At 29.8% G+C, this 15,461-nt stretch overlaps 1 protein-coding gene and 1 long non-coding RNA gene across 3 annotated transcripts; both read right to left on the bottom strand.

Annotated features, from left to right (window-relative positions):
- Window positions 1–4,557: 4,557 nt before the first annotated feature.
- Window positions 4,558–6,082, bottom strand: LOC127079281 (uncharacterized). The gene is made up of 2 exons (XR_007787910.1): window positions 5,085–6,082; window positions 4,558–4,784 (listed from the first exon to the last, which is right to left on the bottom strand). It is a non-coding gene; the product is annotated as an uncharacterized LOC127079281 (long non-coding RNA).
- A 5,755-nt stretch (window positions 6,083–11,837) lies between these two features.
- On the bottom strand, window positions 11,838–15,136 carry LOC127079278 (zinc finger CCCH domain-containing protein 18). 2 transcript variants are annotated; one of them, XM_051019685.1, is made up of 7 exons: window positions 14,712–15,136; window positions 13,555–14,418; window positions 13,306–13,458; window positions 13,021–13,200; window positions 12,675–12,925; window positions 12,419–12,500; window positions 11,838–12,247 (listed from the first exon to the last, which is right to left on the bottom strand). In XM_051019685.1, the coding sequence occupies exons 2-7, from the start codon at window positions 14,403–14,405 to the stop codon at window positions 12,184–12,186; spliced, it is 1,581 nt and encodes a 526-aa protein (XP_050875642.1). In that variant the 5' UTR covers window positions 14,406–14,418; window positions 14,712–15,136; the 3' UTR covers window positions 11,838–12,183. The 2 variants fall into 2 exon arrangements, with proteins under 2 accessions (XP_050875642.1, XP_050875643.1); XM_051019686.1 differs by having other exon boundaries at window positions 11,838–12,244.
- Window positions 15,137–15,461: the final 325 nt, after the last annotated feature.

Below are 15,461 nucleotides of genomic sequence, written 5' to 3'. Positions count from 1 at the left end.
TGATTTCGACCAGTCGAATTGTTGTAACCTCCTCTGCCTTTGTTGCCATTCCAGCTTCCTTTGCCTTTTCTTTCTTTTGCTGATTGAGCTTGCAAAGCCATATCACTCTTCGACTTTCCCGCAACTCTTTCAGCCATTCTTTGTTCATGAGATTTAAGCGTCCCTTGAAGCTATTCCTTTGTCAATTTTGACAAATATTTCGACTCTTCTATGGCTACTACCATGTGGTCGAACTTTGTAGCCAACGACCTCAAGATCTTTCCAACAATAGATCTTGATGTCAACACTTCACCACATACCTTTAGTTGATTCACCAGTTTCGTAACCTTGGTGAAGAAATCAATTATGCTTTCATTGTCTTCCATCTGAAGCAATTCATACGTTCTTTAGTGAGTTTGTAACCTCACCTCTTTCACCTTCTCCGTGCCTCCAAACGATTTCTCCAGAATTTTCCATGCTTCTTTCGCTGACTCTACATCACTAACCTTTTCAAAATTATCTACATCAACACATTGATGGATTATAAAGAAAGATTTATAATCTTTCTTCTTCAATTCTTTATGTGCAGCCTTTTCTTGATCTGTCGCGGCTTCTGCAAACGTTGTTACTCCTTCCTTCACAAGATCCCAAAGATCTTAATAACAGAACACAACCTTTATCTGCTTGCACCAATTCTCATAATTGTTGTTCTTGAGAATCGGGAGATTTACTGGAAAATGACCGTTTGGATTATTCGTTGCCATGGTGATTTTCTTCCCACGAATCGATTAAACTGGAGCTCTTGATACTAGAAGTTGGAAATCCCCCAAAACCCATGGAGATTTTCAACCAATCTTGATGAACAAAATTGTTATTACTCACACAATAGCAATGAAAAGAGAAGAACAATGGAGAAAGAAAGAGTGTAAAGAACGATGAAGGAGAAGAAGAATTAAATTCTGCAGAGTTTTAAACTTCTTATTCACTTTGCAATTGCAAAATACAGTGAATTACAAGTATTATGAATACTATATTCCCTTCATTACAAAAATAAGGGTTACTCTCTCTATTTATAGATTTAGGTTAACTTGGACCTCAAGTTAAAGCCCAAAACTATAAAAGCCCAAAACTATAAAAGGCAAAAATAGCTAACACTATTAAAATATGCATAAGTCAAAATCATGTGTGAAGCAAAATGCTTCGACAATTCGATATACTAACACAATTTAACATACTAGGTGGTTCGACACTTCCTTGTTCCTGTCGAACAACATGCTTCCACAGAAGGAATTACAATTCAACAATGATCCTTAACCCCATTAAATATAACTCTTAAAATAAAAACCACCTATATACTTTTACTAAATAAAAAGTTAATTGAAAATATTTCTCTAAAAACCATCTATTATAATTCTACTAAATTAAAAAACTAATTAAAAATATTTCTCCATCAACTTAACTCATAAAATAAAAACCATCTATTATATTTATTTTACTATATAAAGCACAAATATAACTCATTAAGGCAATTAATATTGTTGATTCCAAGTAAAATTTGTTTTTAATAAAACACATCTATAATTAATACAATTTCAATAAATAAATTAATTCAGAATATTTCTCTCTCCAGTGACCTTATTAACTATAACTCTTAAAATAAAAACCATCTATTATATATATATATATATATATATATATATATATATATATATATATATATATATATATATATATATATATATATATATAAAAAGCACAACCACAGTTCATTAAGACAATTAATAATCTATTATCTTAAAATAAAATCTCAAAAGTGAAATATTTTTAACTGCAAAAAGAATTATATTTCTTCTTACTAGCATAAGCAATTTGTAAAATCTCTAAGTGGCAAGCAAAATGAAAGAATTTTTTAGTATTAAATAAATTGATTTGTATTTTTTTATTTGCTTACGCATGAATTCATATTAATGTGTTTTTTTATCTGTTGATGCAGTAAACTCATATATATATATATATATATATATATATATATATATATATATATATATATATATATATATATATAGAGAGAGAGAGATTAATTGAAATACACTGTCACTTAATTATAGACGAAAGAAGTTTGATTTTTATTTTAAAAATCTATAAAGTAATACAAACGGGTGATGGTGATGAAACGACGGTGTAAATTTTTTTACACTGACAATGTATAGTAATTAATCTCAAATATATATATATATATATATATATATATATATATATATATATATATATATATATATATATATATATATATATATATATATATATATATATATATATTCTTTTTCAAACACAAGTACAAGATATTTTCAATAACCTTAATTGTAATTAAGGATTAATGTGTCTCTAACAATCACACATCTAGAAACTTTACTGTTCACCTTATATCTTTCGTCTTTACTTTCTATTGTTGTTTAATAATTTTTTTTTGTTAGGTTTATTTTATAAACACAAACTTTGAAGCATTATAAAATATTTAAAAATATTATTGTAAAAGTTGGATCGTAAAAGATGATAAGTTAAAAGAACTATATATTTTGTTGCTTTCTTAATTATTTTCTCTAATATTTGTATTTAAACTTTTAACCCATAGTATTACAATAAATTATAAATTATCTCATTGGCCTCTTTCGATAATATTTAAACTATTAAATTTATTATTTTTTATTATAAATTTAATTTAATTTATTTTATTATAAAAGTTAAATATTCATATCATTAACAATTTATAATAAACTTTTTAAATTTTATTTACCTTCTATTATTATTATTATTATTTTTCATTTTAGTTTAACTCAAAAGTCTATATCTTATTATTTTTATACTATTATACTTTTAAAATTATTTTCAATTAAAATAATTTATAATTATATATTACCTAAATTATTAATAAATCGGTTTAATACACAGATGTTCGTCTAGTATTATAAAAAAAAAATTAGTAGCAGAAAGTATGATATAAAAAAAAAGATTATTTTTATAAAAAACTCATATACCATCTTACGTTACTGAAAAAAAAACGGAGTCACTCAAATCTGACATCATGAGTGACATGATTTGAATTGATTAGTTATATATAAGAAGCTTCTGTGTTAGCTGATTTTAAAATATATATTTTCCGATCGGTCGTTTAAAGAAATTTTTATATAATGGAAAATGTCATTCTCAAAGAGTACATGGATTTTGACGATAATAAAATAACGTCAAAATGCAATTTGACCTTTATAGGGTAATTATAAATGAACACGAGTCAATCACAAATTGATAAATAAATATAAAATACCCCACAACTGTTTTTTCTTTATGCGTAGCTTTAATTAGACATCAAAACTTTGAGATTTGGTTCACAGATTGAGAATAAAGAGAGTCCTCTTATTAGTGGATGTCAATAGCTCACCCTATAGAGAAAGGATGTTGAATTACTTCAATTTGATGTGTCATGATGTGTGTTTGATTTTTTTTCTTCTTTATTTTTGTAAAATATTGATTTGACAAAAAATTATATAAACATAAGTTTAATTACATTTTAATTTCTTTACTATTTTCAATTCATAACTTTCAATTTCATGACTTGCACTTGTAGCAAAAGCTGACCCTCGACCAATTTTTTTAACACCTCAGTCATACACTCTCTCTCTCATGTGCTTCATTTTCTAATAAATAGATTTCATATACTTTATAAATATTAATTTCATTTTTTCGTAAATTGATGTAGACTTCTCTAATTTTCAATTATGTAATTCTACCGATCTGATTCACTAGTTTTGTTAAGTTTCATTTTTTCACACCATTGATTTCATTTCTTCATAAGGAAGAGAGTGCGAAACTTTTCACTCAAATATTACTTGTTCAACAACCTAACCATTGACTTCAAATTGTTTAAATTTTTCTTTGCAAACCACAACTTTATATCCAAGTTGATTGCATTTACTCCTCTTTGCGCATGGCCTTCTCCAACAACGAAATGATGGATAGTCTACTTCTCACAAGGTGGATAAATTTTCTTTTACATTTTCTCTGTTTTGTCTATAAAAGAGAAGATGAAGGAAAGAGTCATAGGAAAAATATGTAGGCAGTAAAGAATGTATACAACAAAAATGAGTTCAAACAACAATAGCGTAAAACGTTAGACTACGGTTATCAGGTGTGGAATAAACTGCCGTTGTCTATCCCAATAGACTACAACTTTTGAACTTTAGCCCACTAAAATGTAAAACGTTGCCTATGTGAAAAGGCCGCACTTTTTTAACTAGTTTTGGATCACGGTTTTGATTAAGCTACACAATTGAAACCGTAGTCTATTAGTTATAGCACAGTTTGTTTCCAACTTTAGTCCATGGTTTTGATTAGTTACATTTGTAAAACTGTTGCTTGTGTTCATACCACAACATTTATTATTTTAATTTTTTTTAATTACAAATATTTGTTTAAATTTTAACAATTACAAATTTTATTAACATAAAATATGTTAAATTAATGATAAATTTCACTGAAAAAATTCCATTATTAAAATAATAAAAAAGTTAAAATAATGATAAATTTACATAAAGAAATTCCACTGTAATATAAAGTTAAATATACAACAATAAATACCCTAACTCATTAAACCAATTCTTTTTGCTTAAGGTTTGTGGTACTTCTATATACAACAAAATCATGAAACAAAAATATAACGATAGTTATATTTGTGCTTTAGCTCTCATTTGGATAGGCAATCCTAGCCTTAATTTCAATTGTCCCTACAATAGAAAAAGCAAAAATTGTCCCTGCAATCAAAATTCCAACATAACATTAGAAATATTTCCCAATACAAAAACAATCGTCAATAATACTATAACACTTAAATAAATTTCTCGGTCACACTTCACAAGTAAAAAACACCTAATGAGTCATAGCAAATCAGTGAGATTGCATCAAAACCTTGATAATAATTCATTAGTAAGACAAGTCACCATGAGAGGCTAGTTATTCAGACAACAACCACCCTAAATTGGAAGCCCGAAACAACAATGGCAGATAAATAATAATAGTATAATAAAATAATCAACGTCTTCATGAGTACTTACAGGTGCTTGAAAACTTAACCTTGACTCCCATCAATTTTGAGAAGCTCGGCCAAATTGTTTCATTTGGAGTCCCAAATATTTTTAAAATCCGGAAAGGAAAAAAAGCATCAATATAGCAGGCAACAACGATTATAAAAGTGGTTAGGCACAAGAAAACAAAATTTACAAGAGAAAAATAAGAGCATATATTCTACCAATTAATTGACGCTTAGCATATAATTTTTACAGTTGATCAAATTCTCTTTTTTTCATTGAAAAGTGGTTCCTTAGACAATAGTTCACCCATTAATTAAACCCACAGACCAAGTATGTTTAGTACTGTCTTGTCCCAAAGAAGAAGTTCAGCTTCCCTACTGTCTTGCCCCAAAGAAGAAGTTCAGTTTCCCTTAGAAACACATAGATAACCTTCCCTTCCGATTCAATTTCCTCTATGAAATTTAATACTCAACCAGGGACAACAAAGGACTACCGTAAGTCAGAACAACTAATCAAATTTTGCTCTTGGTCCATAAACCTACTTAATCTCAAAAATTTCTACATCTTGAATAGAGAGATAATTTATTCAAAATAGAGAATGATACAAGACCAAACAAATAAAATGGAAAGCTTAAAAAAATAGATTGAAAAAGAAAAATGTTATTGATTGAAGAGGGAGGAATCTAACCTTCAATAGACCCACCATGATAATGCATAAACCCTTATAGATCTTAGATGGCAAGAGACAGAGACAACAACATAATGATTTTGTTTGCTTTTCCGACTTCCTTGCAGCTTATGAAAATCGACCCTCTTTTGAAATATATGAAAGACGAAAATAGAGATGATTCACCCTTTGATTAACTTAGTCTTCCTTATTGCATGTGAGAAGAAACAATTTGGAATTTAGGATTTGGATGTGAGAAGAAACAATTTAGAATTTAGGATTTGGATGTGAGAAGAAACAATTTAGAATTTAGGGTTTTGATGAGAAGACGACATAAGATACTGTTTTGGGCTTTGAAGAGAGATATTTTTGTTTGAAAAAAAATATGAACACAATCCTTTATACTGTTATAAATTTTTTATTAAAAGTAATTTTTAATTATATTAAATAAAATATAATGATTTTTACACATGATCAAATCAAATCATATCATTTTATTATTTACCAGATATTTTATATGGGTTTAATTGTGATGCTAAAAATAATTTACATAATATTTATCTTTTTTTTCATTTTATATTTGTTTAAATATGATTTTTTTTCTCTTATATTTATTTCTTTGAATGAATTATTTTGTAAAGTATTAAATAAAAAGAGTGATTATTTTATATTGTTTGAAAAATTCATATCAGTCAAAAGTAAAAACTTATATTTTTATAATTTTTATTTTATTTTCACATTGTAACAAGTATTTTCTAATTTTTCTAAAACATCTTCATATTAGTAAGAGAAATCTTCCCATTGTAAATAAAAATATTTTTGACTTAATATAACTTTAATTTTAGTAAATTTGTATTTTTTTCCTTGTAAAAAAATATGAAAGATATCCTATTCAATTGCACAAAATCTTGAATTTCTAATTTTATTTTATTTTGTGCAATTTTTTATATTTATGACCATATAAAAAGTTATTATAGATATTATTGACAAAACTTATCAAATTTACAACAAATTTTTATTTAACTATAATTTTTATCAATTTTAAAAAGATTATAAATATTATTCTCAAATTATTATTTTTCTCTTTTACAGTTCTTATTTATTTTAGAATAAATTTGTAATATAATTTGATTTCATAAATTTTTTAATATTAAAAAATTGATTTTTTTTATACATTTAATTAATCACAAATGTTACATTTTTAAATATATTTGATTTATTATAAACACATTTAAAGTTTTGATCATGAATAATTGGAATAGGTAACAGTGTACAATTTTTGCTTTAATGATAAATAACAATAAATGTATTGTAACAAAATAGCAGTTATGTGTATAGGAGAGTGAAAATATTGTATGAACATTGATATTTATATATATATATATATATATATATATATATATATATATATATATATATATATATATATATATATATATATATCGTACATTGGTTTGAAACCAGGAGTGGAAAAATTTTAAGTTTTTTATTTTTAAATTCACAAGTTTTTTTTATTATCAAAACCGTCCTTTTTAATATTAGATTGCGCTTCTCAGACGTTGCCTTTAAGATAAAAAATGACCACACCTTCAAAACTGTGCTTCAAAGTAAATAAACGACGGTTTTAATATACCAACAATTTCAAAACCGTAGCTTAAATGTATACAAAACCGTTTTCACAAAAAGTCTAGAAATTTATCCACGTAAAAAAACTGTAGTTTATTACCATTTAGGCAACGGTATTTAAGTCGTCGTCTATTCTTCCGTCGCCTAAAGTTAAAAATACAATCCAAAAACAATAATAATTAACAAAAGTCATGCTAATGGTTGTACTTAGAGAATTAGGAATATTTAGATATTTGAATAATGCTTTAAAACACTCGTTTTTTTTTATAATAATACTCATATTATGTTGTAATGTAAATTAGGTACACATATTGTATATCATGAAAGAAGAATTATGGAATAAATTGTCTAAGCAATGTAGAAGAATAATGGTTGTTCTTTACATAAATTACAAAAAGGTTCAATCACCACCAAATATAGTTTTCTTTTATGAACATCGAGAAGGTTCTCACGTTTTAGATTACTATGCAAAACATGGGCCTTATCATGCAATTTTTTTTGTGATTTTCCAAATACAGTCGTGCTATATAGTTTGCAAATATTATTACAATTGAAATATGCAGTAATATTATAAGGTGGAGATATGACTAGAGAGTAATATGTAGTGATGTCTTTCATCTAGAATTTGCAGGACATACACCGCATCGATCAAATAAGAATATATACTGTTTTTATAAAGTGTAGGTTATGAATTCAATTGTACATAATGTTGACTAAAATTTGCATGTTGTACATGTGTTATGAATTCAATTGTACATAGTGTTTTTATATGTTGATGTGTATTGTGTTATGAGGAAAAGGGAAGAAGAGAAAATGTGAAGAATGAAATGGAAGATCTACATGTATAATGAAGAAGAGCAATCACAACTCTGTTAGCGGGAGAAAATTTAGAGAAGTCCTACATCGGTTTTTTTGAAGAAATGGAATTAATGTTTATAAAGTGTAGTAAATTTATTGATTTGAAAATAAAGCATATGAGAGAGTGAGTATGTGTTTGTATGAGTGATGTGTCCATGTTCCAAAAATTAATTTTGAAAACTTTTAAGTAATAAATTTTTAAAAATACTTACTTGATTAAAATTATTAATTTATTTTGAGTTTAATTAAAATACACTGACAGTATAAAAGGCTTTTACACCGTCAGTTAATCATAGACGTCGGATATTAAAAAAAGTTTGACTTTTATTTTAAAAATCTATAAAGTAATACAAACGGATGATGGTGATGAATCGACGGTGTAAAACTTTTTACACTGACAGTATATAGTAATTAATCTCATTTATTTTATAAAAAAACTAAATAATCTAGTTAAGTAAAAAATTTATCCTAATCATCACTGCCACATAAATAAAATTGAAGGGGGATTACAAAAATCCAAAGACCATCAAAATTAAGGGATCAAAATAACTAATTTATAATAGGGAGACTAATAGTGTAAAATGTCCGATCTAGATGGAACAATAGTTTAAAACATCCTATATAGGGAGACAAAAAATTGTATTTAAGCCATTTTTTTTATAATAAAAGTTGATATTTTAAAAGAAAATATGGTAGAATGAGAACTCGTCTTCAAGATACCTCACCTATAAAGAAACATTAGACTTTTTTCTAAGCCACTTCCACATCTCATTGGCAAATCTACATTGAAAGAAGATGTGATATATCCTCTCTATATCAGACTTGCATAGCCTACATCTGAAAGCCATAGAGATCCCTCTAGTCATGACCATGCAGTTCATCAATTCTCATCCAAGTTTCCATGTTGTTCATCAATTCTCATCCAAGTTTAAGATTAGAAGCATCATTAAGTATAAGAAGAGACCTTAAACCAATACCTCTACACTTGTAAGGCTGATAACATTTTTCCAAGCCACCATGAATAAACTCTTCTAGTGAATATCACCTGTCCAAATGAAGTTTCTACATGCCTTCCCAATTCTTCCGAGCAATGCCACATGCCAAGAGTAAATGTTGATATAATAAATATTTTTCCATTTAATTAGAGGAGGCTTTGTCTTTCTCTCTCATCTTTATTTAATTTTCCTTGAAGGAGTTTGATTTATTTTAGGTATAAATAAAACATCTGAAATATATTTGATACTTGAGGGAGTTTCAACAGCTATAACACATTTTCCTTTGACATCAACATGTTCTCCATTGACTGAATAGTAAGAAGCAATGAATAATTGCTCCTCTTGTTGGTGGTGTTCAACAACTTGGGCTTGTTGACCTTGCTGATTTGCTTTGTTTTTACAAACCTTTTTCATATGACCAAGTTGATTGCAGGCTTTACATTTAACTCCTAGCCTATACCAACAATACTTCTCTAAATCTTTTTGCAATGTTGACAAAGTAGAAACTTCTTTTTCCAACTCTCACTTTTTTTGTTGACTTCCTCCCTTTTTTTCTTTTCCTTTCTTCTCACAAAATGAATTTTTTCCAAAACTGTTGTAGCTTTGGTTTTTTCTTTTGGTGCTGGCCACAAAAGCACCTTCAACATTTTCTTCCATTCTTAAAGATCTTTTCTGCTCAGTAGCTTGCAAAGCATTAATAAGCTTTGCAGGTGTGATTTGAGAAAAATCCTTAGTTTCTTCAAGAGAGGATATTTTTGCTTCAAACCTCTTTGGAAGACACCAAAGATTTTTCCACAACTTTTTGATCATTGAGTTCCTCCCCCAACAATCTAATTTGTGAAACAACTTTCGAAATTTTGTCAAAAAATTCTCTAACGGTTTCGGTTTCTTTCATTTTTAGTGCTTCAAACTTTCTTCTCAAGTTCAACACTTGCATCTTCTTTGTTCTTTCACTCCCTTGAAACTCCTCCTTCACCTTGTCCCGAGCTTCTTTTATAGTCTCAAGATTCAAGATCTTGATAAATATATCATCATGTAGTACTGCATGTATTATGGCAAGTGCTCTTCCTTTTTTTGCCACTTCCTCATTGTGATTTTTTTTATTTAAGCTATTGTTGGTTATTTGAAAGAGGTGGTGAGTCGCTTCCATTTTCCACAAATCCCATAAACTTTGAGCTCTCAAATAAGCTTTCATTTTTGCAATCCACAAATGATAATTTTCTCCTACAAACACAAAATATGGAGATAAAGAACTACTGTTGGAGGCCATGTATGATGTTTAAAAGTTTTTTGTGAATGTTTTTTTTGTTGGTTTTCTTTTCTCATAGACCCGTTAAGATCAATGAAACTCTCAATATCATGTAAGAAAAACATAAATTATGGTAAAGTGGTTGAGAAGAGATGAATAGAAACCACAAAATAATAAAGTTTTTGGAGAAAAATAGTTATATTATTAAGTTACATGAAACTGAAAAATACATTACAAAATATATAAAGCCAAGCAATAAACTTGTTTGAGTGAAAATAAAATCCAAAACAAATAATCTAAATAGTATGATCGTTAGCTTTTGCCTACTTTATAATAACAACAACAAGTATATCCGCCATGGCGGATATTTGATAACACTTTTCACAGGTGCCTCTTCCTATCATTGTTGGAGGATCATCTTCCTGCCAATCCTTTTGAGGTGAGGTTTGATTTCTCTAGGTTGGAGATTCGACCTTCCCTGTCTTGCAAGGAGGCATGTCCTCTTTTGCATCCTTAGGCAGATCAATTTTTCGATCTACGTCTTTAGCCATTGACACTCATATGTGGAAGCCAATCCATAAGATCATACTCACAACACGTTATTCAGCCTACGTCTAGCTTGCTCTCTCATTGCAGAGGTAGGATGATGAGGTTGGAAACCTCAGATATCTCGTCGTTGAAGTGATACATGACGGAGCTGAGTGATTCTTCCAGTTTCTACCTAAATTCGACAGGGTGGTAGTTATCCTTGTTGAGACGATCTCGGGGCTACAACAGACTGTCCTTGAACTTCTTGCAAGACAATGTCTCTATGAAAGTATCTTTATGTCAAAATAGTATCCATGAGAAAAATATTGACAATTAAAACAAAGACAAACCAAATCTGTGATTCGGGGATGAACATATGGGTTGAAATGATAACGGAGCCATAAATTCAACTCTTCCCATAACAAAATAACAACTAGCATTTGTCATTTAAAAATACACAGAAAGGTACAAATGTGTATTTTCAGTTTTCAATGACAGAAAATGGTCCAAATAATAGGCTGGAAGTTTGTTCCATCGCCAAACCGTAATTAGACTATGTTTGGATGGATATAAACAACTTAGTTTAATATTTATACCATAAACATTCATCACAATAAACACTTATGTATGAATTGTTTCTACAGCAAAAGATGAAGCAAAGTTAAGTTGTTTTCATATAAGGTACAAACTGTTTTCACAAGTTGTTTTAGAGAATTTATGAAAATAAGCTGAAAAGTGAAAACAACTTATAATATTGTCTTAGATGAATGTTACATGCGAGCAATCACGGCATTAATCCATAAACAATGAATGAATATCTTGAGTAATCACACATACACATAGAAAGACCTCAAATTCTGCATATATTAAATTAACTAAACATCAAGTATACCCTTACATAGAAAACGGTTTTGCCTTTTCAGTTGACAATAAGCCTTTCCTAGCTAAGATATTCTCTTTCTTTATTCTGAATAGCTTAAAATATCCTAAAATATCGCATAGTTCCTTTCCTTTCATCCAGTGATGAATTTTATTCTAAAAGATATTACTAACTAATAACTATTGCTTCTATAACTAACTAAAAACTATAACATGCAACAACACCTTCTTTGTCTAAACTGAGTTGCGAAAAGAACCTTCTTTGACTAAACTGAGTTATTGTAACTCTATAAGTCTCCTGCCTTCCATTCTGAAACTAAACTACATGATTGTTGTATCTATGCGAAACGAAAACGCGCTATCTGGTTGGTGCACTCCTTCCCTGCTGCAGAAAATAAGTTAAAACCAAATATATATATAAATACGAAAAATGTTACGAAATTTCTTTCGCATGAGGCTCCCACTAGGTTGTGAATAAAATGAAATCCATATATTGAAGATTGGAGAGTAAGAGATTATTGTGAATCAAGAAAATCTATTCACAATCGATTCAAACCTGTCCTCATCGGTGTTATTGGCTATGAAATTTCCTGCATAACTGAAAGATTCGGTGGGCTGGAGCTGGACATTGAGATTATCTGTAAGAAGACTAATCTTTGTCAGTGCAAAAATACAAATAACAGAAGATTTCGACTTTGTTTGGATAAACAGCTTAATTAGGCCCTTATAAGTGTTTATATTGATAGATAAATTCAAATAAGTCAATCTAAATGTAATGATTCTAAATATGATTTCAACTATGGAATCAATACCATCTGAAACTCTCGGTCCGTTCATGTTGATGCCTAAATGGGGTGGACTAGAGAAAGATCTTTGGGCAACTTGCAACATTGCAAGACGCCTTCTCTGCAATTCAAAGAATCGGTTTTGCTCGTCAATGCGAAGCCTTGTCTGATACCGAGCATTTCCACAACTTATTGGACTTGAAGTGATTTCAGCATTGAAGTCAGCATATTGCGGTGAATAACGAACATGGTGCTGCTCGAATCGGTATTGGTTCTTCCTGCATCCAAATTGAATTGCACACGAAGCATCAGAGAAGATAAAACTTGAAATCGAGTAAACATGCTGTTGAACAATGAGAATAAATTGATTCACCTGTCAACAAGTTTTGACCTCTCCTTGTAAGGTTTCACAAGAACTCGCGAACCACGAACATAGTGAGGATTTCCCTCCTCCAGAATTGTTTTCACAGTTTCTGGATAAACAAATGTCACAAATCCAAACATCCTTTCATGCTGGCACGGAATCCTTACGTCTATAACGCATCCAAAAGTTCTACATAGTTAAACAAACACGTTATATCCATTCGAATTTTCTAACACAAAATCGAGAATAGACGCAATAAGAGTTATACATTGCATCAAAAACATAACAATTTACCTAAAGTAGTTTGATACATCATCTTCAGAGAAAGTGCTATCAGCTGGAAATGTCAAGTAAATTTGTTGTGATGCACTGATATGTTGACAGTCTGCCTTTCCCTTGAATTTTGGCGCATCTTCGGCCAAAACCACATCATGCTGCCCGTGAGGCCTATTAATCACACCATAACAAGAATAAAACTAAAGTAAGAAAAACTCAACCACTAAAGAATACAATATTGAAAATTCTATTTCTAAGATTCTTTACCGGTCGATTAGCCGAATGCTATTTCTCAATCGAATCAGCAGCCTCGTCAAATTGCAGCCTGACTTACCATGTCGCTGGCTCTCCGCGAGGTAACCTTCTGCCTGTAAGGCCTTTTTGTACTTATCATAGTATGCCATTGGAAGTGAAGCAATTGAAATAGGGTTTCCTCTTTGTTTCAAAAGGTCCACGATTTCCGACTCTAGTTTCGCCAGCGATCCGAGCGAAATCACTTGTTCGTCGTAAGCAGCGTTGTTTCCGTACAGCTCAGAAACAGTTTGTCCATTATGATAGAACCTACAACTATTTCCATGTCTACAATAACCTTTGCTGAAATAGTAACATGTTTTGAATGGAAACTCGGTCGTGTTCGAAGACCTTCTACCGTTTTTCCTATTCAAACCAGCAACTCTAGAAACATATTCTAAGTAGTAATTAACATTATTGTAAGGATTAAAGTTAGCTGCTGTAGACTTTACACTATCTACATACTGAAGATTCTCCAAACCGAACAATGCGGTACGAGTTTGATGTTCGGTGATGGAATCCATAAAACCTAATGGCATAAAATCTGAATTAGTATTTCCATCATGCATATTGTAAAAGGGAGAGTGAACCTGGAAGCTTGCTGGCGAATGATTCCCCGCCGCTGATCGAGTAGCCAGCATTTCTAGTCCAATTCTTGCTTTAACAGAAAGTTCATGGATCATATGATCTGGAAATGAAGCTAATTTAGCAATCTCTTGTTCACCATGTTCTTGCATAAGGAGATTGTGAATGATCCTTGGAGCATACTCCGGCTCAAATCTTTGAATTTTCTCGAAAAGAATCCTTGTACCCTCAGAAATTTCCATACCTGTCTTGTTACTACATAAGGTTCCAAAAACAAAACCGTGAGAAAATTGCCATAGAGAAATCACACAACAAACTCATAATATTTCAAAACTACGCAGCACAAACACACAGGAAACATGACACATGCAAACACACGGTGTTGGTATCGGACACCGACATAAAATCTTTTTTGCAAAGGTTTCGATACCACACAATAATTCAAAACATGAAAACCGACTTATAAAACCGCTAGCTAGAGATTCAAATTTCAATTCAAAAGCCATGTAAAACAAAAAGTTATGATCTTCTTCACAGTTCATACATACCTATCAAAAACAGAAGAATAAGAGAAACAGAATGCAAGTGCTTCAAGCACAAAGCTTGTCAACACTTGCACATTCCATCATCAACCTTAAAATGTAAATAGAATAAATTGAGTATGATTTTTTTTTCTCTACTCTCTCACTATTATATATAGCTAGTAATCAAGAACCACACTCTAAGGATTAACACTCAGTTTCTGACTCTTTCACACTTCCACCTGTTCAAATATCACTGATTTTTGGGCTTATTTTTTTGCTTGATACTCGATGATCACATTACTCATTCTTCTACTGTGTGAGTCACAGTGACACATTTGAATATTTTTTTATGAAAATGTTTTTTCTTTTTTTGGAAAATTTAATGAGAATAATAATAAACATAATTCGGAAAAACCAATGAGGTAAGACTTAGGAATTGGTCAAACGGAGGGGTCGGCAACATGTGTATGGCACGAATGTTTGATTTTTGTGTCCCTATTTAGAGGGAAAATACATTAAATATGGATGTGGGGTGTGGTTGAATCTGAACCATTCAATTGGATTCTTTAAGATTCTTAAATCAAAATCTTGTTAGTTTGGAACTGGGTACAAATCAGGGTTTTCTTGTCGTATTTAAATTAAATGTATTAATTTTTATTTATCAAAATGTTTTTATACAAAAAAAAAGAGAAATAGTAGTATTATTTTATATTCATGATCTATAAGACAAAATTAATCAGAATGGTGGTGGTTTGTCGACATTTATTTTATTAG

Source organism: Lathyrus oleraceus, chromosome 5 (assembly GCF_024323335.1).
Source record: "Lathyrus oleraceus cultivar Zhongwan6 chromosome 5, CAAS_Psat_ZW6_1.0, whole genome shotgun sequence".
Classification (NCBI taxonomy): Eukaryota; Viridiplantae; Streptophyta; class Magnoliopsida; order Fabales; family Fabaceae; genus Lathyrus; species Lathyrus oleraceus.
The sequence above is the reverse complement of the archived record's forward strand: the minus strand, read 5'-3'. Positions and strand labels throughout refer to the sequence as shown.